The 23,182-nt window shown below is 51.0% G+C and overlaps 11 protein-coding genes across 11 annotated transcripts; 7 read left to right on the top strand and 4 right to left on the bottom strand.

Annotated features, from left to right (window-relative positions):
* Window positions 1–186: 186 nt before the first annotated feature.
* Window positions 187–1,097, top strand: TrAtP1_000122 (uncharacterized protein; the record flags this gene model as incomplete). The annotated part of the gene is made up of 3 exons (XM_014091941.2): window positions 187–275; window positions 530–660; window positions 832–1,097. The coding sequence occupies 3 exons, from the start codon at window positions 187–189 to the stop codon at window positions 1,095–1,097; spliced, it is 486 nt and encodes a 161-aa protein (XP_013947416.1).
* Window positions 1,098–1,901: 804 nt separating this feature from the next.
* Window positions 1,902–2,547, top strand: TrAtP1_000121 (uncharacterized protein; the record flags this gene model as incomplete). Its single annotated transcript, XM_014091943.2, has 1 exon — window positions 1,902–2,547. Exon 1 carries the CDS (start codon window positions 2,179–2,181, stop codon window positions 2,545–2,547), a length of 369 nt encoding a protein of 122 aa, XP_013947418.2. The 5' UTR covers window positions 1,902–2,178.
* A 477-nt stretch (window positions 2,548–3,024) lies between these two features.
* On the bottom strand, window positions 3,025–3,675 carry TrAtP1_000120 (uncharacterized protein; the record flags this gene model as incomplete). Its single annotated transcript, XM_014091944.2, has 1 exon — window positions 3,025–3,675. The coding sequence occupies one exon, from the start codon at window positions 3,673–3,675 to the stop codon at window positions 3,025–3,027; it is 651 nt and encodes a 216-aa protein (XP_013947419.2).
* A 697-nt stretch (window positions 3,676–4,372) lies between these two features.
* On the top strand, window positions 4,373–5,033 carry TrAtP1_000119 (uncharacterized protein). Its single transcript, XM_014091945.2, has 2 exons — window positions 4,373–4,740; window positions 4,812–5,033. The coding sequence occupies exons 1-2, from the start codon at window positions 4,526–4,528 to the stop codon at window positions 4,834–4,836; spliced, it is 240 nt and encodes a 79-aa protein (XP_013947420.1). The 5' UTR covers window positions 4,373–4,525; the 3' UTR covers window positions 4,837–5,033.
* On the bottom strand, window positions 5,034–6,630 carry TrAtP1_000118 (uncharacterized protein). The gene is made up of 2 exons (XM_014091946.2): window positions 6,421–6,630; window positions 5,034–6,355 (listed from the first exon to the last, which is right to left on the bottom strand). Exons 1-2 carry the CDS (start codon window positions 6,497–6,499, stop codon window positions 5,250–5,252), a joined length of 1,185 nt encoding a protein of 394 aa, XP_013947421.2. The 5' UTR covers window positions 6,500–6,630; the 3' UTR covers window positions 5,034–5,249.
* A 29-nt stretch (window positions 6,631–6,659) lies between these two features.
* Window positions 6,660–9,492, bottom strand: TrAtP1_000117 (uncharacterized protein). The gene is made up of 6 exons (XM_014091947.2): window positions 9,249–9,492; window positions 9,061–9,187; window positions 8,873–9,003; window positions 8,521–8,801; window positions 7,489–8,462; window positions 6,660–7,428 (listed from the first exon to the last, which is right to left on the bottom strand). The coding sequence occupies exons 1-6, from the start codon at window positions 9,287–9,289 to the stop codon at window positions 6,886–6,888; spliced, it is 2,097 nt and encodes a 698-aa protein (XP_013947422.1). The 5' UTR covers window positions 9,290–9,492; the 3' UTR covers window positions 6,660–6,885.
* Window positions 9,493–9,750: 258 nt separating this feature from the next.
* TrAtP1_000116 (uncharacterized protein) lies at window positions 9,751–16,541 on the top strand. The gene is made up of 4 exons (XM_066110450.1): window positions 9,751–9,902; window positions 9,960–10,034; window positions 10,101–14,129; window positions 14,189–16,541. Exons 3-4 carry the CDS (start codon window positions 10,621–10,623, stop codon window positions 16,227–16,229), a joined length of 5,550 nt encoding a protein of 1,849 aa, XP_065966522.1. The 5' UTR covers window positions 9,751–9,902; window positions 9,960–10,034; window positions 10,101–10,620; the 3' UTR covers window positions 16,230–16,541.
* Window positions 16,542–16,591: 50 nt separating this feature from the next.
* On the top strand, window positions 16,592–17,541 carry TrAtP1_000115 (uncharacterized protein). Its single transcript, XM_014091949.2, has 2 exons — window positions 16,592–16,767; window positions 16,831–17,541. The coding sequence occupies exon 2, from the start codon at window positions 16,874–16,876 to the stop codon at window positions 17,357–17,359; it is 486 nt and encodes a 161-aa protein (XP_013947424.1). The 5' UTR covers window positions 16,592–16,767; window positions 16,831–16,873; the 3' UTR covers window positions 17,360–17,541.
* On the bottom strand, window positions 17,542–19,334 carry TrAtP1_000114 (uncharacterized protein). The gene is made up of 2 exons (XM_014091950.2): window positions 19,071–19,334; window positions 17,542–18,993 (listed from the first exon to the last, which is right to left on the bottom strand). Exons 1-2 carry the CDS (start codon window positions 19,248–19,250, stop codon window positions 17,734–17,736), a joined length of 1,440 nt encoding a protein of 479 aa, XP_013947425.1. The 5' UTR covers window positions 19,251–19,334; the 3' UTR covers window positions 17,542–17,733.
* Window positions 19,335–19,556: 222 nt separating this feature from the next.
* Window positions 19,557–21,330, top strand: TrAtP1_000113 (uncharacterized protein). The gene is made up of 2 exons (XM_014091951.2): window positions 19,557–20,180; window positions 20,232–21,330. Exons 1-2 carry the CDS (start codon window positions 19,749–19,751, stop codon window positions 21,183–21,185), a joined length of 1,386 nt encoding a protein of 461 aa, XP_013947426.2. The 5' UTR covers window positions 19,557–19,748; the 3' UTR covers window positions 21,186–21,330.
* Window positions 21,331–21,595: 265 nt separating this feature from the next.
* Window positions 21,596–22,094, top strand: TrAtP1_000112 (uncharacterized protein; the record flags this gene model as incomplete). Its single annotated transcript, XM_066110449.1, has 2 exons — window positions 21,596–21,703; window positions 21,816–22,094. The coding sequence occupies 2 exons, from the start codon at window positions 21,596–21,598 to the stop codon at window positions 22,092–22,094; spliced, it is 387 nt and encodes a 128-aa protein (XP_065966521.1).
* Between the last annotated feature and the right edge of the window lie 1,088 nt (window positions 22,095–23,182).

Raw genomic sequence — 23,182 nt, 5'->3', positions numbered from 1 at the left:
CTTCCTTTTTCCCCTTCCCTCCTCCTCTCTCTCTTTGATCCGTCTCACGTATAAAAGGCGTCCACTCCCCCCCAAGGATTTTGCCCTGCGTTCCTCGATCACGTCTCGATATCCTCAATTGCGCCCTTCAGTCTACTCTGCATCCTTGTTCCGTGCCCATCCGTCTTATACACGTCTTGACACACCATGTCTACCCGAAAGCGCACCCGTGACGAGGAGGACGAGGAGGAGCTCGTGTCCCTCCCCGAAGAGGATGATGGAGAAGAGGAAGAAGAGTAAGTGATTGACACGCCCTGTTCTGCCCTTTGGTGATGGTTTTGCCCATGTGCGAGATGCGCTCGCCGCCAATTGACGTTGCTGCCGGCAGCCTTTCGTACAGCCCACCTTGCATTCTGGCACCCTGCTGGAGGTAGCTATAGCAGCTTTCCCAGCCTCCTCTGCGCCCTTGCTCTCTATCACAAGAATGCCGTCTGCATTTCGCTCATCGCTGGAAATCGTATGGATACAATTGTGCTAATCCTTCTGGCAGATACATCTCTACCGGAGATGAAGAGGAAGGCGACGATGACGACGCCGACGAGGAAGAAGAGGGAGTTGATGAGGAAGAGGAAGAAGAGGAGGGCGACGGCGAAGCTGGAGAACAAGAGGCCCCAGTGAATGGTGAGTTGGAGTTGTCCCAATCTCTGCTGGATTAGCTGGCGACGGCAGTACAGTAGCTCTTGAAGCTTGCGGCATTGCGACTAGGCGCACGCCGCTGCGGATAGCGCTTCTGCTGCCGCCACTACTTTCGAGTCAAGGCCATTGAAGACGCTGAAACTAACATGCAACCAGGCGCCCAACCTCCACACAAGAAGCGCAAGACCGCTGAGGAGGAAGACGTCGACAACGGCGAAGCCGCCGACGAGGAAGACGCGCAAGAAGTGGAAGAGGAGAAGGCCGCAGAGGACGATGCCGAAGAGGCCGAGGAAGATGAGGCAGAGGAAGACGCTACCGAGGACGCAGCTGATGCTGCCGCCAAGGACGTCAAGGTGCCTGAGGTCCCTGCGGCGACAGACACACCGGAGCCCAAGGCTGTCACTGCTGGAGGCGACGAGTAAAGGAAACTGAAAAAAAGAGACGAACATCTGGTTAGGTAGTCTTTGGAGTTGCGTGCACTGGGCTGCTGAAAAGGGCGGGAGCAGTTCCGTGTACTACTAGTATGCTTGGCGATTTGATGACGGGCATCTAGATACCCAGGATAAGGCATGGATTTGGATGGGTATAGCAGGCCCTCTCGGTCATTTAGGTAATGATTCGTATCTGACGTTGCGTACCTCGCAATTCTGGAAATAAAGAAACGTAATGCCCGCCGACGTGGTCTCTTTTGTTTATTTTTTGGTGTTTGAATGCGAGCTTTGAATACCTTTTGGGTACCCGGGAATTGCGCACGCACGTTTCGCGGTGCTCTCGCTGAAGGATGCCACTGATTTCGGCCCGTGCCGGACCATGTTCGATGCGAGCTGAGTCGGCTTTATGGATTGGCCTTGGCAAAGAAACGGCTGTACGGTTGCATGTGTTTGATAAGCAAATGTGCTGCTATACTTGCATGGAATAACGCGTGGGAAGTTTTTTTTTCTTTTTCTGCTAAATTGATTGAGTTTGTTATTTCCGCAGGGTGAGGTGAGATGATAGGACTGATGCTATATTTTCGGAGAATGAGCTGGGACAGCCAGACGAATTCCATATACCAATGCAACACAGATGGATCATAATCGTTTAGATCGAAGCCATCTGTGTAAGAATTCGAGTTGACTTGATTGATTCCATCAAAGCCACTTATATAAGTTATCTACATACATGCACATATGTACCTACCTACCTAAGTAGACTGAAGAAAATAGGTAGTCATCTACCACTCATCGCCCGAATCTTCAACCTTGGCTGCTGCTCTGGCTGCTGTTATTCAACCACAAAATGAATGTTACTGAAATGCCGTGTAAACGATGACGTGAAAGCGAAAAAAAGAGCCGAGAGAAGATCTATGGGCGTGCGTGGGGCAGCACGAAATAGAGTGTGTGCTACCTTCTTTCTCCTTATACCCGGATTGACTGCTTCATCTTGGTAAAACATCCCGCTTGCGTGAGATCCAACGCAGTGTATCAATTCATTTTCAGCATTCAAATCATCTCTCCTTTCATCATGTCTCGCGCCCTCGCAGCCGTCAAGTCCCTCGACCACCTTGTCCTAACCTGCGCCTCCATCCCGCGAACCGTCTCCTGGTACACAAAGTACCTCGGCATGAAGCAAGACGTCTTCACGCCGCCCGCCACTCCAGACACGCAGCGCGTGGCCCTGAAATTCGGCACGCAAAAGATTAACCTGCACGAAAGGGGCAAGGAGTTTGAGCCCAAGGCGTCGACTGCGCTGCCTGGCACGGCGGATCTGTGCTTCTTGGTGGAGGAGGGCGTGGATTTGGATGAGGTGAGGGAGGGCTTTGAGAGGGATGGCGTGGAGGTTTTGGAGGGGGGGAAGGTTGTTGCGAGGACGGGGGGCGGTGGGGACGATTAGGAGTGTTTATGTGAGGGATCCGGATGGGAATTTGATTGAGTGAGTGGTCTTTTTTTGTTGAAATGTGTTTTGTGATGTGCTGATTTTGGGTGATGCGGTGTTAGGCTTTCGCAGTATGGGACGGCATGAGATGGCGAGATATCCACGACGATGAATGCATTTGATGGATATGGAAGAGATGTCTATTCTTTATGCAGTTCCAATTCCGCCCACGGGGTATCCAGCATTGACGCTGTCACGATAAGCATGCAATGGAAGCCCAGTGCTTCAATGGGTTATTTGATGTATATTCATTCGATTTCACTAAATATAATATACCACCGCTTCAACGCTCGTAGCAACAGCTATTCTATCCCGATCTAAGCAGGGTCAAAAAAAAATTCTAATCGCTCTCCGGCCATCATATATGTATGCCGCTGGAAGAAAATAAGAAAACAAGAACAAAACAACAAGTTTCCAAAAAAAAAAGTGTCCCCATCACAGCTTCTGCGGATGCTTCTTCCTCCTCTCCCGCTCATCCTCCTCCTCCCTTAGTATATCCGCAATCTGCTGCCTCAGCTCCTCGGCCAGATGCTCCGCCTCGTCCTCGTCCAGCTCCTCCCGTTGGCCCCTGCCAAACATGGTGAAGCTCTCGCGATACCGGCCGCTGGCGCGAATCTCGGGCCGCGGGATCAGGTGGTAGTGCATGTGCGGCACGACCTGCGCGGCGGCGGCGCCGTTGTTCTGCACCACGTTCCAGTCAGCGATGCCCGTGGCGCGCACCAGCGCCGCCGACAGCAGGCGGATGTAGCTGCCCAGCTCGCGCGCCTCCGGGTTGGTCACGTCGGTGAGCTTGGGGCGGTGCGCGCGCGTGCACAGCAGCAGGTGGCCGTGGCTGAGGGGCAGGATGTCGAGGAAGGCAATGGCCGTGGGCGTGGACAGCACCACAAAGGACGCCGGCTCGGTGAGGTTGGACGGGAACGGGTGCGGCGGGTTGATGGCGCTGAAGGGCGGGTGCGCGGCGGCGATGGCGCAGAAGGGGCAGTCTTCTTCGCGGACCGTGGGCGGCGGCAGCGACGGGTCGAAGGAGGAGTGCATCTCGGCGGGCTGGTGGTGATGGTGTTGTGATCGTGCTGCCCGTCTGTCCATTGCCGCGGTGACGTGGCCGGACTGGGGTATGTGTAGTGGTGGATGTATTCCGATGAATCAATGCTGGAGCTGGATTGATGATGGCGAAGAGAGAAGAACACGCCCGAATTGAGTCGTCGCAGATTGTGTTCGTCGCTCTGCACGTCCTTAGCTCGGCCAGAATCGCATGATACGGCGTCGAAACCACCGCAGGGCCGGCTAATAAGTTGAAGTCACCAGAGTGATGAACCCTGCAAACGCTCGGACTCTCAACAAAGCACTGCCCGTTTTTTGCGCTCCTTGTCTCTCCTGCTCGGCCAATTCGCGACAGCAGGTAATTCACGGTTGTCGCACGAACTGCTGCAGATAATTCATCTCCAGGCATATGTATGACAGAGCCTGGGGTGCAGCGTGCAATTTGCCGAGGTATAGCACGGGCCTGTTGCAGCATCAGCTGTGATTGGGCGCGCATTACTAAGTGAAGCAGGGCAGCTTGTTGCTAGCAGCAATATCCAGCCTAGATGCGTCAATGGGTCAAACTGGCAACAATGCGCGTTGTTAAATGTACAATTCCAGATGATCAATTTCTTCCGTACAATAAATGAAATTAATACACCAAAAAGAAAGCATTTTCATGAATTCATCATCTGATTTTCCACCTGCACTCACCACTCACGGCTGCTTCACCACATCTGTGTAAGCTCCCCCCTCACCGCCTAATTCTGCCGGACAAAATTCTCCTCCACCGCCACTATTTTCTCTCTCCCCCAAACTCCCGCCATCTCGCCAACGCCATCAGAACCAGCCACCATCCATCCTTCCGTCAACCCCCATCGCCATCTCCCCAATACAAACCCGTTCACCGTACAAAATGCCTCGCGAAGAGTACCAAGTCCCAACCACCTCTGGCGCCTCCTCCGCCGGCGCCATGACCCGCGGCGCAACCGGCGGCGAGCGTCACGACAGCCGCGCCGTCATGACCTACATCTGCGGCGACTGCGGCGGCAACGTCACCCTTAGCAAGGATGCGCTCGTTGCCTGCCCGCACTGCGCTGGCAGAGTGCTCTACAAGGAGCGTACCAAGCGGTGAGTTGACGATTTTCTACTTACTCTTGGAAGAGATGGATTTGAAGCTGACTTTAGGGGGTTGATGGTAGAATGGTGCAATTCGAGGCTCGATAGATTGGTTGAGCGGGACGAGAAGAGATGTTGTGACATGGCATCAAGGAGACCAAAGTTACCAGATCTATACGTATAAAAAAAAGCGACAAAATCATAGATTACATATTCGAGGAGTTTTTGGGATACAATTGCGGATAATCAAGGAGTCGGAGAAGCTTTTAGTACTTGGGAAATTTAAATTTGCATTTGACTTTGATATTACTTCCTATTTCATGCAAATATGCACCTTTTTCGTCTCTCAAATCCCCGAAACCTTGGCCTCTTGGCCTTTGGGCCTGCAGCCTTGTATCACCTTTAGAAATTACGATACCCAAGTCCTCTTTTATATCTTGTGTTTTTTCGCCAGACTTTTCCAAACAAAACGCCTAAACTACCAGTGTGTGCATGTGTGACTTCCGACAAAGCCTGTTGCGTTACCGCTGTGTGTGCAGATACTTGGCGAAACTTGCGTCGCCCAAGATGCCTTCGTCCTTGCCGTCCATAGCAGCGGCATACCTCGCCTGCAGGCCCTCCTTGGTCGTTTCATCGTCGTCGTCGTCGTCGTCACCAGAGTCGGCATCGCTGGGGACATCCACGTCGTCGTCATTGACCTGGATGGGCCTCTTCTCCGCTGCATCGTTGGCCACAACAGACATGCCCTGCATCATCTTGTCCAGCTCCTCCTGGCGAGTCTTCTTCTTTCGCTCTTCTCTCTCGTCTCGTCGTCGTTCCAGCTCGGGCAGGTAATCCTCCAAGAACTCTTTCCTCTTCTCTTCCACAGCCTCAAAGAACTCGTCGATACCTGTCCCCATCCTTGAACTGACTCCCACCATGCTGAGATGTGAATAGAACTCCTCCAGCACCAGGCTCATCGAGTTGAGCAGGCTGCCCATGTAGCCGCTGCCGCCGCTTCCGAACCCTTCTTGTCCGCCAAAGGTGTCAGAGTTTTCGTCGCGGCGCAGAGCTTCCTGGAATGCTTCGAAATCCGTCATCCACTCTTTGGCGAAAGAAGCATCTTTGACGTCGGTCTTGTTGAATACCAAGATCATGGGCAGTTTTGTCTTGTACAGGATGGAGCAGGCGTAGAGCATGTTGGACATGAATGTTGACGTTGAAGCAGTTCGCGGGGTATCAATGATGTAGGCAATGACAGTAGGAAAAGCTGATGCGAGAGATTCGAGGAGAATAGTTCCCGAGGCAGACCATACGAAAGCTTCAATCTGTCCAGGGGTGTCGACGAGGATCCGGTCGATGGGCTTGCGCTCCGGGTGTTCGGGGTCGGGCTTGGCGCGCTTCTCCAGCAAGTTGACAATCTGGTCGACCTTTGTGGCGAAGAGGTTGAGCGACGTTAAGATGCCTCCGTTGGGTCCCAGATTGTACTGCTTCATGACTTCTTCGTAGTTGACCGAGTCTCGAATATCGATGTTGCTGTCAAAGGGGACGTTGAGGACCGCGGGGTCCAGGTTGATGACATAGGGCGGCGTGTTCTTTGAGTGAAGATGCGCGTTGATTCTCTGCATAAAAGTCGTCTTGCCCGAGCCTATATTTCGCAGGAAGTGTTAGATGTTTGCTATTTTGGACCGTTTTATGGAGTTGGAAGCTTGCCTGCCATGCCCACGCAGACAATGGCGGGGGGCGACGTTGCCGAAATCGACGGTGCGTCGCCAGTCGATGATGAGGCCATTCTGGAGACTGATTTGGTAGGCTTTTCTGTGTCGTAAAGTGATGCGCCGAGAGAAGATAAAGCCAAGGTGCTTAGAAATGAGGTTGACAAGAGCTTGGCGGGTCAAATTTTTAGTATAGTAAAGAAGAAAGCTGCCCCGCGGTGATGTCCTTGGCTGAGATTAAGGATAAAGTATTGTATTATATAAGCCGCTTCAAATGCGCCTCATCCCGTCTCAGCATTTGCACAATTACTGATATTGATATTGTCGATACTCCACTACAAACCTCCGGCTGCCTACTAATCGCTAGAAAAGTATCAACTTTAAAACATGCTTTTTGAATCACACATAACCCCCAAATCGATAACCCTAGCCAGCACTGCCTTGCAACCAATTCCGTAGCCCCTTAACTATCTGTTCCATTGCTATGGAAATTGGTGAATAGAGCCGTCCAGCCGTGTGTCAAATCAATCACAGGTTGCGGCAGGCCTCTTGTCTGAACGATGCTCCTCACCTTCATGGCTCCCTCGTCCTCGATCAATATGCGGATGGTGCGCAGCAGCTCCGGGCTGAACTGGCTGTACCGCCTATACTGCCAGGTGACAAGTCTCATCAAGGCGGCCACCGTGTCTCTCGTGCTCTTGGCCTTCTCAAAGCCGCGCAATACGCCGGCCAAGGCTATGGGGCTGAAGCGTAGGGAAAGACAAGCTCGGTATGCCTCGGCCGCTTCGTCAAAGTGCTGCAGTCGCTCCGCGAGCGAGCCAAGAATCTCCCACTCTTCCGCCGATTTCTTGTATTGCATTTGCTGGGCGCGATACTGAGCCATTTGCGTGCGCCAGATTGTGTACACACGCAAATCTTCGTACAGGACCATGAACAAGCTATCGAGCCAACGCTCACACAGCCGTTTCGTATTAAGTTTGGAGAGGTGGTCATCAGCGTGGGTGCCCTAAGCAGTTGTTGTGTTAGTAGACTATGACCATTTGTGAATTTGTCACGCTTGGCTTACGTTTTCAGTTGTATCGGCCTTGACCTCTTCTGGGTCAGCTGTGCTGGAAGGTCTCTCAACTCCACTGCCCTCTCCATTGGGAGCCAGTGTAGTTGCGGCCTCGGCAGATTTCTCGCCTTCATCATCTGAACCTTCGTCTCCATTGGTGGTAGGGTCTGGCGTGCCCCTGAGGCCGTCCATACTCGGCGTGCGTTTTGGCTGAGCAGCTTGGGTAGCTTCTTGCTTCTCGGTGCGGTATTCATCTTCCATGACGAAAACGTTGCTGCGTATCTTGAGAAGCTGGTCCCAGCCGATCTTGGCCGTCATTTCTGTCAAGATGCCGTACGCTTTCTTAAACGTGCCGCGGTAAGACGCCGCCCTCAGGCCCAACAGGCTCGGATCGACTTGCTCCGAGTATCTTGACTCGAGCTCGCTGTCAATCTCGTCAAGGCGAGTCTCGGCCATAATAGGGAGGTGAAAATCCCGCGGCTCGGGCATCATGGGAGAATCCTTGTCTTGGTAGGTAAACATGGGGCAAGAGTTGAGTGTAGTCAAGGCGTTTTCCCAGTCTTCCATCGCAACGTATACCTGGGCCAATCGGGCCCAAGTACTAAACTCGCTCGGAGCAGCTATCGTGCTGCGGTCAGCACATCCAAGAGCCATTTTCAGTCTCTCCTCTTTCACCTCTGGTGTGTCGGCTTTTTGGGCTTTCTTTAGCAGGTATTCTGCCTGAGTGTCAAGCATAACGTAATCCATCGGAGTCTGCTGAAGAGATTCGTACAGAATTTTTACTCCCAAAACTTCCTCGCTACCCATGAAAAGCACCTTTGCCAGCAAAGAGGCGACTTCGACACTCTGAGTACGAAGCTTCTCAAAAAGATTGATCCCAGATGCATAACGACCCGTTGTGTCGAGGTACTTGAGCAGCCCAGTAGTGAGATGATTTGATACATTCGTGGGAACTTGGACGATGGAGTCAGATCCCAATTGCCAACCTGTATGGAAATATTAGTCCTGTGTTGTCTGAAGTCAACAATCCGCCAAGTGCCATACCCCTGAAGAAGAGCTGTTCGGCCGCATTAAGGAAGCGATGCTCGGTTTCGGTCTTTGTAACAGGGTTGAATCTTCGGACGCCAACGATTTTGCGAATACTGCTCCCGCTGCCATCATCGGCATATGAATAAGCCCTTAAAACACTGCAAAGATATGTCTCCAGCCACAACTCATCCGAAGCCTTTCGCTTGTCGCCTCGCTCGTCAACGCAATAGCTCTCGACCGTTCCGGGGTAAGACACGTGCACGCGCATGTCCAATCTTGAAAAGGCATTGTAGCAGCTTTGTTGTTGTTAGCACTCGCGTGGCCATCGACTCGTTCAGGCAGCGGCCCGCATCGTCTTGTCACCTACCAAAACACACCCGCAACGGTCCTGCTGACTGCGTTCGGGCCATGGTCGCCGTACGCCAGAGTATTGATATAGGGTGCCAGACTGGCTGAAGACGACGCATCTACACCGGTGACATGATGGTAGACGCCGGTCTGTGTTTACTCTCTTAGCTGGTTGTCTCGTGCTCCTGTGATTGTCTCGTTGCTAACCTGCTTCCGCGAATCGCGCGTGGACTGCTTCAAGAGATGCACCAGGTCCGGCGGGCCCAGCTCTCGTAGTGTTGCTAGCGACTCCGTTCGGGCATCAATCGACTCGTGGAGGATTTCCTCTGTTAATCTGGCCCAGAGTTAGACAGACACTCTGGCTGCGGCGCGCCTCGTTATCGGGAGGGGCTCACTCAGGCACTACTGGCTCATAAAGCTTCGCAACATCACCCATGGCGGCAAACAGGCGCTCGCAGTTGCGAGGTCAATGGGCTGGAGCTTGCGTCTAGAAATTGAGCGTCACTCAGTCATGCAAGCGGCAGAAAGGAGTTGTGAGGCCAAAGAGCGCCGGCGTCGTTGCGCAAACCGAGGATTGGAGCAGCTGTTATTGAGAGCTTCGAACAGGGATTCCGCCACACTTGACCACGTATGACCAGCCTCGCCTGCGCCTGCACGTGGAGCCATCAAACAAGGCACGGAGATTGGGGGAGGAGCCCGATAGCGCTGCGGTGCCTATAATTGGCGCTGGAGACGCTGCACCTTAGTCAGCTGCCTTGTGCCGTGGCTCTCAATTACAGTTGACCTTTAGCGCTGGGCTAGCTTGAGGCAGTGGTCTCAGTGCCGTATTAGCGCTGGTCCTTGAGTCGACAGCTCGCCTTGAGTGAAGTACGTACATACTGTAGCTCTGGCCGCAATCTTATCGCTTCAGTTGCATCGACTCAACGCGACGCGGTTCGCATCAAACGTCATTGCTGAGGGCCCGATGAAGCCTCACCACCCACCCGCCTGTATCTGACAACACTGCGAATGCTGCTTCTGCCAGTGCCCGTATATCGCTTGCGATCATGGTGCGTCCTCAATTGCCGCCTTGTAGGCATCCAAGCCAAGCTGACCCTTTGCTGCAGCCCGCCTTCCAGGCCATCAACCTCGAGCCCGAGGAAAACATTGACGAGCAGATCGATACCACCAAGGAGCTCCATGTAAGTTAGACATGTCAAGTATGCCATGGCCTAGTGTCATCTTACCCGTGCTCATGCCTCATGTAGGTCGACGAAGCCCTCAAGCGATTTCAGAATGCGCTGAAGCTCCACGCCCAAGGCCTGCGGTCCCGCGAAGCCGCCAGTGCAGCCTACGACGAACTTTTCGAGTCGGAGATATTCAAGTACCGAGAAGCAAAGACCGACTATGAGAGGACAGAACTACAGGCGAATGGACAGGCCTCAACTTCGGCACTCGAAGCCTTTGCTGATGGACTCGATGTGGCCGCAGGTGGTGCTGACGGAGTGGCTGCTAACCTGGCTCTTGCGCTTTACCTCTCCTACAAGAATCATGGGCAATTCTACTTGGACAAACTAAAAGACGAACATGCGACAAGCCCCGAGTGGAGTAAGAGGCTCCAAATATACTATCGCGGCGACGAGGGAATCAAAGTTCTCGATAGCTGGACTGCGGCGCTGGATCAAGACCCTTCAGACCCAGAGCTATGGAGAAAGGTGGCGAGGTTTGCCGGCGCAATGAACAGCGGAAGAATCAAGCGATATTGCCTAGAGGCTGCAATAGAGCTGGATGATGACCCGGCTGTCATGGAAGTTGAACCCCCCTTCTCTCGCCGAGAGCTTGGCGGGGGAGCAGCTCAAGATGTACTTGAATCTTCTTGGAGATGACATGGCACTGTCGCATCCTGCAATGGCACCTTGGCTGAAGAAAAAACTGCCACCTCTCCTGAAACAACATGTTGATCCGATACCGTTTTTACCTGATCCCACTTCGACACTCTTGGTACCGCCAGAGCTGCAAAGTTACGGCAAACCTTTTCTCTCCGATAACGACGATGAGATCATTTCTGTGTCAAGCGACTTACAGACCTCTGACAAGCCCGTTGAGTCATGGGCTGACCTTGGTTTTGAACTCATGAAGTGTGCTGAAAATACAAAGGGCGCTTTGGAGATCTGCAGGTTGATCTTGGAAACAGCTAAGCAGGATACAGACATGGAAGAATCGCGAGAAGAGGCTTTCATTGAACCTGAAAATGATGTCTCTCACAATGGCAAAAAAGCTACTGATGAGAATGATGACAAAGAGAAGACGTCTGCAACACCGCCGCTGGATTCAAAAGAGAGTCAGCTATCCGAGGTCGCCGATGATACTGCAAAAAGCGATGCAACGCAAAAAGAGTCGAGTGCAACGCAGGCGGCCAGAAAACGATCGCAGTCAACTGCAGGGCTACCAGATGGCGCTGACGAAGAAAATGTGACTGAAAAGAGAAGCAAGAGAGTCCGCCGAAGAGTAGAAACAGCCCAGGCTGCTGAAGAAGCCCCTGATCCAAATAAGCTGATAGCGAATCAGCTTCGCCCCTTTCAAGAGGCTGACCAACACCTTTTCACCATGACCAAAAACATGCTCGAGACGATTGGCGTGGAAGACAAGGAAACTTACGAATATGTGGATGAGATTCTGAATCTATGTGCCGCAGAAGATCGTCTGTCTTCCAAATCTACCCGTGTTGGAGCTAATGACTTGCGCGCTCTAATAACCGACTTCAAGGAGGATGTTGCAATGGTATTTCTTAATAAAAAGGAGCAAGCAACTTTGGGGCTTTCTTCCTTTTTAGAGCATGCCAAAACTGGATCTCAAGATCAGGCCGTAAATGTTCCCTTCAACGAAGCCAAGGGCTTAAGGGATTTTGCCCAAAAAGTGGAGGAGAGATACGAGCAGATGACGAGCCACGACATTGTTTTCGAGTGGATGAAAACAATAAGCCTCAGTTATGTTTCTTTCAAGTGGCCGGACGGTATGAAAACCGCAGTGGTTCAGATGTTGAATACAGCCGACTCCTCTTTATACAGGCGCATTTCGGAGGAACTGAATGAAAACCCTTCCCCTGAAGCTCTTGCAAGTTTGGAATCTCTAATCCCCATGATATTTGAGCTTTACATCGATATTTACGAGCGAATTACCAACCCTAGCAGCGCTGTTGATTATGCAACCCGTATGGAGACCAAATACCGGCTTCAGCGATGGTTGGATATAGCATCGGCTTATGTGGGCTTAATGAATCGGCCTGCGACGGACCCTCTATGTGTCAGGTTTTTATGGGCGTCTGTCATGGTATCATCGCTCTCCGACAAACCGGTTCGAGAGCATATTCTCCTGTTATGGACATCGCTTCGAGATTTCTTAGCGGAAGAGGAAATTGACGCGCTGACCTTACCAAACAATGTAGTTATGCCTATGATTTCTCCAGCTGCTGCAGATCGAGAGATATCGAAGCTTACTACTATGGACTTTTTCCTCAGTCTTTTCCAGGAAGGGATGGAAAGCCCCGTTCACGTTATTGAAACCTTGGAGCCTGTTCTTAACCCTTCATCTGTCTGTGTATCCTCAGAGGACCATGATGCGACAGATGCTGATGCTTCTCCATCGTCTGACTCAGAGGAACAAAAAAGCACGCAACGCATATCAGACTGTGCCACTCAAGGCATGCGTGACCTATGGAAATTCTTGCGTAGCAGCAGCACGGAGCTAAGATTATTTCTCTGGTCGCGACTTGGCGACGCCTACGAAGCCATAAAATACACCACCAAGAGGTTTTCATGCCTCCTTCGGAGCATAGAGCTTATTGTGGCAGATTTGGAGAGCGAAAAGTATGCTAAGCTACCGGATGAATCTCGCCTGCTTCTTTACATGCGGACTCTAAAGTCTCTTGACGAGTTGCTGATTCAAGCATTAACACTGGCCTTGAACGACAGTTCGGTATTTGACATTATTGACGACGATCATCTCAAGTCAAGCTGCAGTGCTATTGCGAAAGTGAATTCCATCCTCCACGTTGCATTCTTATGTGAGGATGAGATAAAGATAGGACTCAAGACAGCGCCGTCTTCAAATTCCACCTTCCAGTCTCTCGTCACCAAATTACGAGAAATGCAAGTACGTACTTGGTGTCTTCAATTCACCATGTTCAGGGCGGGCCTACCTCTACAAAACCCCATTGCTCCGGAAAAGGATCTGGCAGATTTCCTAGCCGCCATCCATCAAGTTATTGGTCTCCGAAAATGCTGCAAAGCGTCCAACAAGATCTTCCTCAAAGTCATGCGCATGGAGCTCCTCCAGAATAAAAACACTGAGAATTGGGAAGACTATCTAGGGCAAGTGGTTTACGATCTTTACGGACTTAAGCTTGGAGTGGGAGTGTGGGAAGTTCAGGACCACGGCTGTCCGCATGAGAAGCTCGAGAAGCGACAGACGATGCAGCTCGTGGAAAAGGTAATGATTCTGGCAAACCGCATGCCGATGAAGGATCTTTTGAAGTCGGACCTCAAGGCCGCAATTGAACATATGCAACAGACCATCGGCCAGCCGAAGTCTACACCACAGATGATTCACAACCTACGCAACTTTACCGAACTTGTGAAGAAACCCATACATCCCCTCCGACTCTATCAAGCGTTGGTTGGAGAGGTGTCGGTAGATGCAGTATCGACAAACACACCAGAAGCTGCCTTGGCCAAGCACGGCTGGTTTTTCTTACTTGGGATGATAGCATTGACCAAGTTCAAAGCTGTTGACTTGAATCGACGACAGACACCAGGCGCTACGGATGATCTTCGAATTGGAGCGACTTTCCTAAGGCTACAGCTGCAGTTTAGCTCTGACAGCTGGGAATCGTGGTTCCGGCTGGCTGAATGCTTCGACTATGATTTGGACGAAGCTGTGCTGTGGACGGCCGATAAAATGAACAAAGATCGGGCGGAACTGGTTAAATTCCAGAGAAATGCTATCCACTGCTATACGCTTGCCTTGTCACATTCTAGGTACCAAGAGATTGAGGGCAAAGATGAAGACCCGTTGCATGACCTCTATCATAAGTTCGGAATGCGCCTGTATGCTTCTAGCCGAGAACCATTTGCCATGGAGCCCTTTCAGCATTCCGATCAGGAACGATTCTTTATCCAAAACATGGGAGCTGGGACATTTAAAAGGATTTTACATGAACAAATGACTGAGTACAAGGTGTGGAAGTTTGCTGCCAAGATGTTCAGAATGGCCATGGAACGCAAGCCCGGCAACTGGAAGTAAGGATCGAATGAACGAGGCGGACTAATTGTTTCAAAAGGTGCTAACAACGGATTAGGAACCCCTATATGCTGGCCAAGTGCTATTGGAAAATGTACCAGACGCCAGAAGAAGAACTCGATAGCAAAGACATGCACAGCAGAATCGAGATGACAACGCTGCTCAAGGCGCTAAAGGATGCGGTTAACGTGGCTTACAACGCGAGGAAATCTCGAAGCAGCGATCCGATCCTCGAGCCGCATTACAAGATTGTGTCGATTGCTCACAAACTGGTCATGCGAGGCGATCTTCCTGCCAAGGAAGCTGCTGAATTGCTATCGGAGCAGCCATTCGGCGTGCAGTTCAAGCCCGATGACATCTTTGCTTCTTTTACAGAGCCCGAAGATTGGGAGGAATACATCATCCCAAGCCTTGTGAAGCTCAAGGAGAAGGATAAGTCTAATTGGCAACACCGGATTGTGGCGCGCCACGCGAAGATCCTGTTTGACGAGGCCACCCTGGAGCAAGTTAGTGACATCAAAGTGGCGGCTCGGGCAGCCTTTGCAATCTTGAAGGAAAATATGTTCACAAAGACAATGGTCATGAATGTGTGGAAATGCGATGCTGAGCGTCCAGGCCGTCACCATGTCTTTACTGAACAATACGTCCGATTTATGACAAAACTACTTGTCATAATGTCAGATAAGTCAAACTTGGAGCAGTTGCTTCGCCGTCTACGGAAAAAGGGGGCCGATTTCTACCACTTTGTCGACTTGTGGCAATCTTGCTGCAACGCGTACCTCAAGCTTCTGAGAGAGGCCCACAATATTCCACATCTTACAGACGATGCGTTCAAGTCTCTGTCTACCGAAGAATTCGAAATTATAAGCGAGAGAATCACAGAGTGGGCTGCTCGCGATGAGGCAAACGTGCCAGCGTTCAACTGCATGAAAGAAGCCATTGAGCTAAAGAAGCTGAACGCCAATTTGATGAAGGCCGCTGGAATTGACGATTTGATCAATGATTGTTATTCCAAGATTTACGTGGATGTGGCTGGCACATTACCGGGCCAAGAGCCGAGCAAAATCATCGAAGAACGCAACCAGGCCAAGGAGATTGCGGCCAAGCTTGAAGCTGAGGCTGCGGCCCAAGCTGATGCCAACAAGCCAACCAGTTCTCTCAGCAACATACTCAACCCCCCAAGCACGCACGAGAGCCTTGCCGGCACTGCAACGCCGCTGGAGGGAGAAAAGTCGGAAGCGGCGCCACGGACTCGTAGAGTTGGAGTTCGAAGGCCGGATGTCCTTCGCAAGGCGGAGCAAGCTGTTGCTCGCTCCATGGAAGCTCCAAAATCAGCTCACCCTAGGAGTCGAGTTGGCAGCATGTCGAGCGGCAAGCGTGGAAGCCAGACGCCGAATGTGGGCGCTAGTGACGCCGACACTGATGAAGAAGGGCCAGAAACGCAAATCAGGAGAGAAGAGGCAGGGGAAGATACGGACATGCCTGACACTCATTACGAGGAGGATGGCCATGTTGCTGAGCGTCACGATGACTCCAAGATTGAGGACAAAGAAGAGCTTGAGAGTGAAGAAGGCGAAGAGGGTGAAGAGGGTGAAGAGGGCGAGGAGGGCGAGGAGGGCGAGGAAGGCGAGGAGGGTGATGAGGCAGAAGAGGCGGAAGAGGCAGAAGAGGCGGAAGAGGTAGAAGAGGCAGATGAGGCGCCAAGTCTTGTCGATTCCGCCGACGAAAGCGACCTCAGCGACGTTCCAGATGATTACGAAGAAGACGTCCCGCCAGGTCTAATGTTCCCACACCTAGGCCGAACCATCCAAAGTGGCGAAACTAGCGGCGAAGACGCTGATAGCGAAAGCGAAGGTGATGAGGAAGAGGACGAGGACGAGGACGACGAAGAGCATGGCGAAGATGAAGCCGAAGAAGCTGAAGATGGTGAGGAAGAGCACGAGGGCGACGAGAGCAAAGATATCCATGGCGACGGCGAAGAGGAAGGGGAAGGGGAAGAAGGCGATGAAGAGGAAGAGGGACATGACGATGATACTGAGATGGCGGAGCCAAATACTCCGGGGGAGAATGAGGATGAATCTGTAGATATGGGGACATAGGCAGGACTGACTACGAGATTTATTGCCTATTGTAAGGGCTTCTGTTAAATAATGGAGCTTTTTGAAGAAGGAAAAGGGCTTCTAGGTATTTGTTATGGATTGGATTGGGTTGGTTGGAGGTGGGCGTGGCTCAGGAAGCATCTTTTTGACTTTTTGTATTTTGTTTTATTGGGAGTAGGGTTTGGAAATGATACATTGAGTTTCATCGGCGCAGCTGGGTGTCGTATGTGAATACACAAGGAGTGAATGAGCGTTGGCTGCACTTGAGACATTGGTGTTGGTTAGATTGTGCCCCACTCCTTAGCCATTTCAAGTCGTGAAGTATACAAGTATATTTGGCTAGAATCTCAATGCAACGATCCGTTTGCTCCTGGCCAGAGTATTAAATGTGCCTTTTCTCTTTTCGATAGCCTCCTTGAATTGTTGCAATACAACCACCTCCGCATCTTGGCAATATCAACAGCGCAAGGCGGCCCTGATACATGCAGCCACATTAGCGAAAATCAACTCATCCTGTCTGGGACTTGAGCTTTCTGAGGTAGGCCCCGTAGAAGATGCATGCTGCGGCACCTTAGTCGTCTGACCTCTCAATCACTTGCAGCACTGAATCATTAGACATCGCATCCTCTTCAACGCTCGGCAGTATGGTGTACACCATGGAAATCTATACCGACGGGGGCTGTAGAGGCAACGGACGGTCGTGGGCAATCGGCGCCGCTGCCGCCGCTTTCAAAAACCGAAATGGCAATTACGTTGAGGCGTGGACACGATCCTTGCCCTCGTATCCTGCACCTACAAACCAGCGGGCCGAACTCACTGGCATCATCATCGCGCTGGAGCAGGCCCTGGAAAGGTACCACGAGCTGGACTCGGATCCGTATCTAGATATCACGATCTATTCGGATTCCAAATATGCGGTTAATTGTATGACCACTTGGATAAAGAAGTGGCTCCGAAACGGATGGACCAATGCCGCGGGCTATGAGGTTGCTAACCGAGATCTTATTGAGGAGGCTTTCGATCTTGGTGACCGACTGAAACGCGAGGGAGACGTGAACTATGTCTGGATTCCGAGGGAAAAGAATGAGTATGCTGATGAATTATGCAATGAGGATATGGACCAGCAATGAGATAGTTGATGGAGGGCTGGTCTAGTCTTGTGCCGGCATACTCGATTGTAACTGTAGCTCTAAAGACACATGACATCTTTGGTCGATACTCTAGAGACAGCCAAATCAGAGGTAAAATTTGTTTTGTGACACATGCCTTGTATAGTCTCAACACAACATAATGATACTGTGCTGTATTCAACGGGATCACGGTTTCATCCTAGACTTTTGGATATGAAAGCAAATTTATCAGGTATCAAGAGAATAAATAGCAAGATATCTGTTCCCAAAATTCGACAGAAACGAGGTACATAACACCCAAACACCTCTTTTTATTCCCTCTTTTTATTACGCCAATTCTGTTTCTTCTTTTTTTTTCCATCAATACTTTTCAATTAGCCCTCCTCCTGATCCATGTTATCTCTTCTCCTCTTGGGGCCGGCAGTTTTGCCCCTGTCCTTGCCTTTACCCTTGCCCTTGTTCTCCAAGAAAGCCTTCATCTCTCCTCGAACTGTTCTCAGAGCCTCGTCAACTCTGCTCTGGAAAGCCATGACTTCCTCCCTCTCGGTTGGGTATTGATCCAGTTCCTTGCCCAGCGCCGCCTCAATGCGCTGGTAAATCTCAAGGTCGTACTGCGTGGCAATGCTGATGGCGATACCAGATTTACCGGCACGAGCTGTTCGGCCAACACGATGGATATAGGTCTTTGAGTCTTGGGGTAGGTCATGGTTGAGCACGACATCGACGGCGGGGATATCCAAACCACGGGCAGCGACATCGGTGGCTACGAGGATCTCGCGAGATCCGCCCTTGAATTTGTTCAGAGCGCCAAGACGAGCGGATTGCGAGAGTTGTCCGTGGAGCGGGATGGCGCCAAAGCCAAGTGTTCGTAGTAGGATAGCTACTCGCTGCGCCTCGAAGACTGTGCGAGTGAAGATGATGATGGATTTTCCGGCAAACTCGTTGACAAGGTAAATGAGATATGTGTCTTTCCGCTTGTGAGGTATAAAAACGTAGTGCTGGAGCAGAGTCGAGACAGTTTGGTACTTGTTTGAGCTGACGCTGACGCGGGCGGGATCTCGCAAACTAGCTCTCTGGAGACTCTCGACCTTGGAGCTCATGGTGGCTGAGAAGAGGTAGGTGCGGCGCTCACGGGGGATAAACTTGAGAATCTTGTCGATACTGGGTCCAAAGTCCATGTCCAACAGTCGATCGGCCTCGTCCATGACCAGGTACTTGAGGGATCGCAGAGAGAAACCCTTTGTCTTTTCTAGGTGGTCTACTAGTCTTCCGGGCGTCGCAACAATGATATGAGGCTTCTTTCCAAGCGCGATGGCCTGGGGAACCATGTCCAGACCTCCGACAATGACGGCACATCGCAGCGAGATGAGGGCTCCCAGAGCTTCGAAGGATTGTCCGATCTGAGCTGCAAGTTCTCGGGTCGGCGCAAGGACGAGGCCAAAAAAGGGCTGAGGCTTCTCAAGAAGCGCCTGTAATATTGGCAGAGCGAAAGCAGCGGTCTTTCCGCTACCAGTTTCGGCGAGGCCAATGACGTCGCGGCCCTGGAGGGCGACGGGGATGGATCTCGCTTGGATGGACGTGGGGGTTTTGTAGTTGAGAGACTCGCAGGCTTCGCATAACGAATCTACAATGCCCTACGAAATTTGTGAGCCTAGTTATGATACTAATCGTGGTTGGCGCAATTGGTGCATCCATCTCGCCTTATACATACCAATTCTTTAAACGTCTTGGGCTCTTCTGCCTCTGCAGCATCCGCCGTAGACGCAACATCGAGAGTCACGGATTCCTCTTCGGTGTGGGGATCGGGAGATGTTTGAGAAGCAGTGGCCTCTGCCGGTTCACGTCGAGCAGGCGCACCGTTGGCCACTTTCTGTCTTTTTGAGCCGTTCATCGTGTGCTGCGAAGTCTTGCTTTGTGAACAGGAACAGGAACAGGAACAGAAAAGATGAAGCGCCTCCAGCAACTTTTTTCTGGGCTCGGCTTCTGCAGCAGCAAATCAGGACGCAGCAAGATCAATCCCTGTCGAAAATGTTCGATATGCATAAGAAGTGGAGGCCTTGCAGGGGTGCGAGAAGAAAATATGTAGATATCGAGTTGGGTCGACAGGTGAAAGCTCGTAATGGCGCTATCACGAACGGATTTTATTGCTACATTTTTTTGGTGCGAGAGCTAAGAAATTGTGTTAGTGCCCGCCAAACTCGGAACAATCTTTGATGCGCTTAAGCGAGTGTCTAAAAAGTTTTGGTGGGGCAGCTTCAGCAGCGATAAGCTCTTATCGCCAAGCATACTGAACTTTTTTTTCTTCCTCTGCTGGAAGAGGCGTATAACTCCATTGGACATCACATCTCAACTGCTGATTTTTTGGATCAGCTACAGAATCAACTAAGCCATGGCGAAACGAAGAGTCAAGAAGCGAACCCACATGGGGGCCAGCAACCCCCAGCCTAACTCGGCCGGACATGCCTCTGCCCGCGATCCCAAGAGCATGGTCATCAGAATAGGCGCTGGAGAGGTCGGTTCAAGCATCAGCCAGCTTGCGTCGGATGTTCGAAAAGTCATGGAGCCCGGAACTGCTAGTCGGCTAAAGGAGCGAAGGAACAACCGATTGAAGGACTATGTGGTCATGTGCGGTCCATTGGGAGTGACGCATCTGATGCTCTTTTCGCGATCAGAAGGAGGAAATACAAACATGAGAGTTGCTCTGGCGCCTCGAGGGCCGACATTGAACTTTCGAGTTGAGAAGTACTCTCTCTGCAAAGATATCCAGAAGATTCAGCGACATCCCAAGGGCATGGGGAAGGAATTTCTCTCTGCTCCTCTGGTAAGAATGCTGCATGCACAACGAAGACGAGCCTAAACTAACGAATATCAGCTGGTCATGAACGGATTCTCTCGACCTGACGCCACTTCTAAATCAAAGGTCCCCAAGCATCTCGAATCATTAGCCACCACCGTCTTCTCATCCATGTTTCCCCCGATCAACCCCCAAGCTACACCAATCAAGTCGATTCGCAGAGTGCTGCTCCTGAACCGAGAGCAGTCCAAGGAGGACGACGGCACCTTCATCATCAACTTTAGACACTACGCCATCACCACCAAACGATCGGGCGTTTCAAAACAGCTGCGCCGCATCAATGCCGCTGAACAGTTCCTTGGCACCAAGACCAGCCGACGAAGCCAAATGCCCAACCTGGGAAAGCTAGAAGATATCGCAGACTACATGATTGGCGGCGAAAGCGGCGATGGATATGTCTCTGACGCGACGAGTGGCAGCGAAGCCGATACCGATGCCGAAGTCGAAGTTCAAGAGACCGCTTCACGAAAAGTTTTGTCTGCCAAGGCTCGTGCCGCTGCCGCGGAGAACGGCCAGGATGAAGAACTCGAAGAAGGAAACGTGGAACGACACGTGGTGAAGCTTGTCGAGCTGGGACCTCGCATGAGACTGCGCCTGACCAAGGTCGAGGAGGGCATGTGCTCAGGCAAGGTCATGTGGCACGAGTATATTAACAAGTCGGCTACGGAAATCAAGGAGCTCGAGAAGCGATGGGAGAAGCGGACACAGGAGAAGGAAGCACGACGACGCGAGCAAAAGGCCAACGTGGACAAGAAGAAGGCGGCAAAGGCAGCCCAGAAGGCAGCAAACAAGGGAGGAAAGGCAGACGACGATGAGGATGATGACGAGGACGATTATGATTACTACAGCGATATGGACGTGGATGAGCTTGACAGCGAGGGCTTGGCTGGCGATGCCGAGTTCAAGGTCAATGAGCAGAAGGAGGAGGATGGCGAGTGGGAGGACCAGGAAGAGGAGATTGGTAATAACTAAAGGGCGATATTATAGGGCAGTCCAAGGATATCCTTGTTTTTTAATGTCTGGGGAGGAGGCATTTTGCACAACGTGTTATGGCGCTTGGGTGTTGGATTTTAGTCAAAATAGCTGCAAGTTTATTACGTATATATCTATTGCTGCCACTAGATGCCTCCGTATTGATACCATGAGGATCTTGTTTCATAAGACTCGTAGATTTACTTGGTTCCTGGATTGGATCACGGCCAGTCTCTGTGCTGCATAGAGATCTCTCGACAAACCGATTCGTATACAACAGACAGATGCCAATGGAATATTCAAAAACGATCTCGGATCATGGCTGCCATCCATCACATATCGAAGGCTAGTCAGACTTGGAACACTGCATTAGAATATGATAGCTTAACAGAACTAGGTTGATGAAAAAAATGGGCATACGGACAGACCCATCGACAGAAAACGGCACGGCGTTCAGTGAAGACGTTCTCAAGATGGAGATGGGCGGGCCTCAAGAAGATTACCTCACCATCCTTGAGGTCACAGGCATCTTCCGCACCGCTATACAAGGGACGACCACAAACTCCGACATGGAATTGCCACACAGTTGTATTGGCAGTGCTGCCGAGCAACGTTAACATTGCTACGCAGGGGATATTGACGCTTGCAGAAGACTATGACAAGATCGGCGAGCGTGTCCTCTGTGTACTCACAAAGGCTGATTTAGTACTTGAACCCAGTGCTCAGGCTGCTGTCCGTAACCTTGTCCTAGGCAACAAAAGCCCGCTTTCGCTTGGCTACTTGCATGTTCGAAACCGTGAAGCAGATGGCGGCTTTCAACAGCAGTCTGAGCTTGACCGAGAATTGCGAAAACAGGAATGGATTGATCTTCCTAAGTATCAGGCAGGTATTGCGGCTCTCAAAGATTAGCTTAAGTCGCCGTTGGTCCATATCACGCAACGCGAATTTCCCAAGTTGATCAAGGATATCAACGAATAAAGCAAAGAGTGCAAGAGAGAACTGGACAGTTTTGGACCACCTCGTCAGCACGAGCGGGAGCAACGCATTTTCCTCAGTCAAGTCGCTGGGAATCTTCAGAAGCGTGTTGGAGAGGCGTTGGAGGCTCATTATAAAGCAGATCTGGTTGTTAAACAAGACGAATTTGGTTTTATTATCCATTTGGTGAATATCACCGATGTTCTCAGTGCTGATTTTCGGGAGACTGCGCATTCACGGCATTTTGAGGATCTTGGACTACTGAAGCCAAAGGTGGCTAAAACAGTGGATAGGAGACCCCCAGACAGCATTTCTAAAAAGACTTCGGTTGGGCTGATGATGGATAGTCTGCGGGCGCTGCTCGAGAAATTAATGGTGAATGATATCGCCGGAGGGGTCATCAGCTTGAAAACTGGGTAGCTCGAGCGGATCGTTCGTGAGGCTGAATCTGCCTGACGCATCGTTCGGCACTCGTGAAGAAGCTTAATGAGCTATCCAATGCCTTGAAGATTCTCAAGTCGTGACATTCACAATAGAGAAAAGCATAGGCAGCATTATGCCCGGAGGTGGAATATATCATCGAGTCTTGAATGTGGATATATCATGTTGGTTGGTGCATAGTGCTGCTATCTATCTGTGTGAAATTTTATGCTACTACGATATCAGCATTGAGTTATTCATTTGGAGACTGAAGAAGCCGAATTTATAGGGTTACTGGTGACTTGCCAACGTGTGAAGGAAATAATGCTTTCTCGTTGAACCGAGGTTTCCATAGTGCTTATATCACTTCCCAGCGACGTTGATGCGGAAAAAAAAATCTATAGAGTACTACTAATAGTATGTTCGAGCACTATATAGAGCTTTCATTGCTAAATGCTACGGTGAAAATTAAAACAAGTATCTGGTTATTCTCAGTACTCTCTTCGAATCTTTTTCTACAATAGCATTATTGGGCGGGTTGTGTCATCACATGGTAAAGAAATCTGCTTACATTACAGGTTACCAATTCTCCTCTGTTTTAG

Source organism: Trichoderma atroviride, chromosome 1 (genome assembly GCF_020647795.1).
Source record: "Trichoderma atroviride chromosome 1, complete sequence".
Classification (NCBI taxonomy): domain Eukaryota; kingdom Fungi; phylum Ascomycota; class Sordariomycetes; order Hypocreales; family Hypocreaceae; genus Trichoderma; species Trichoderma atroviride.
The sequence above is the reverse complement of the archived record's forward strand: the minus strand, read 5'-3'. Positions and strand labels throughout refer to the sequence as shown.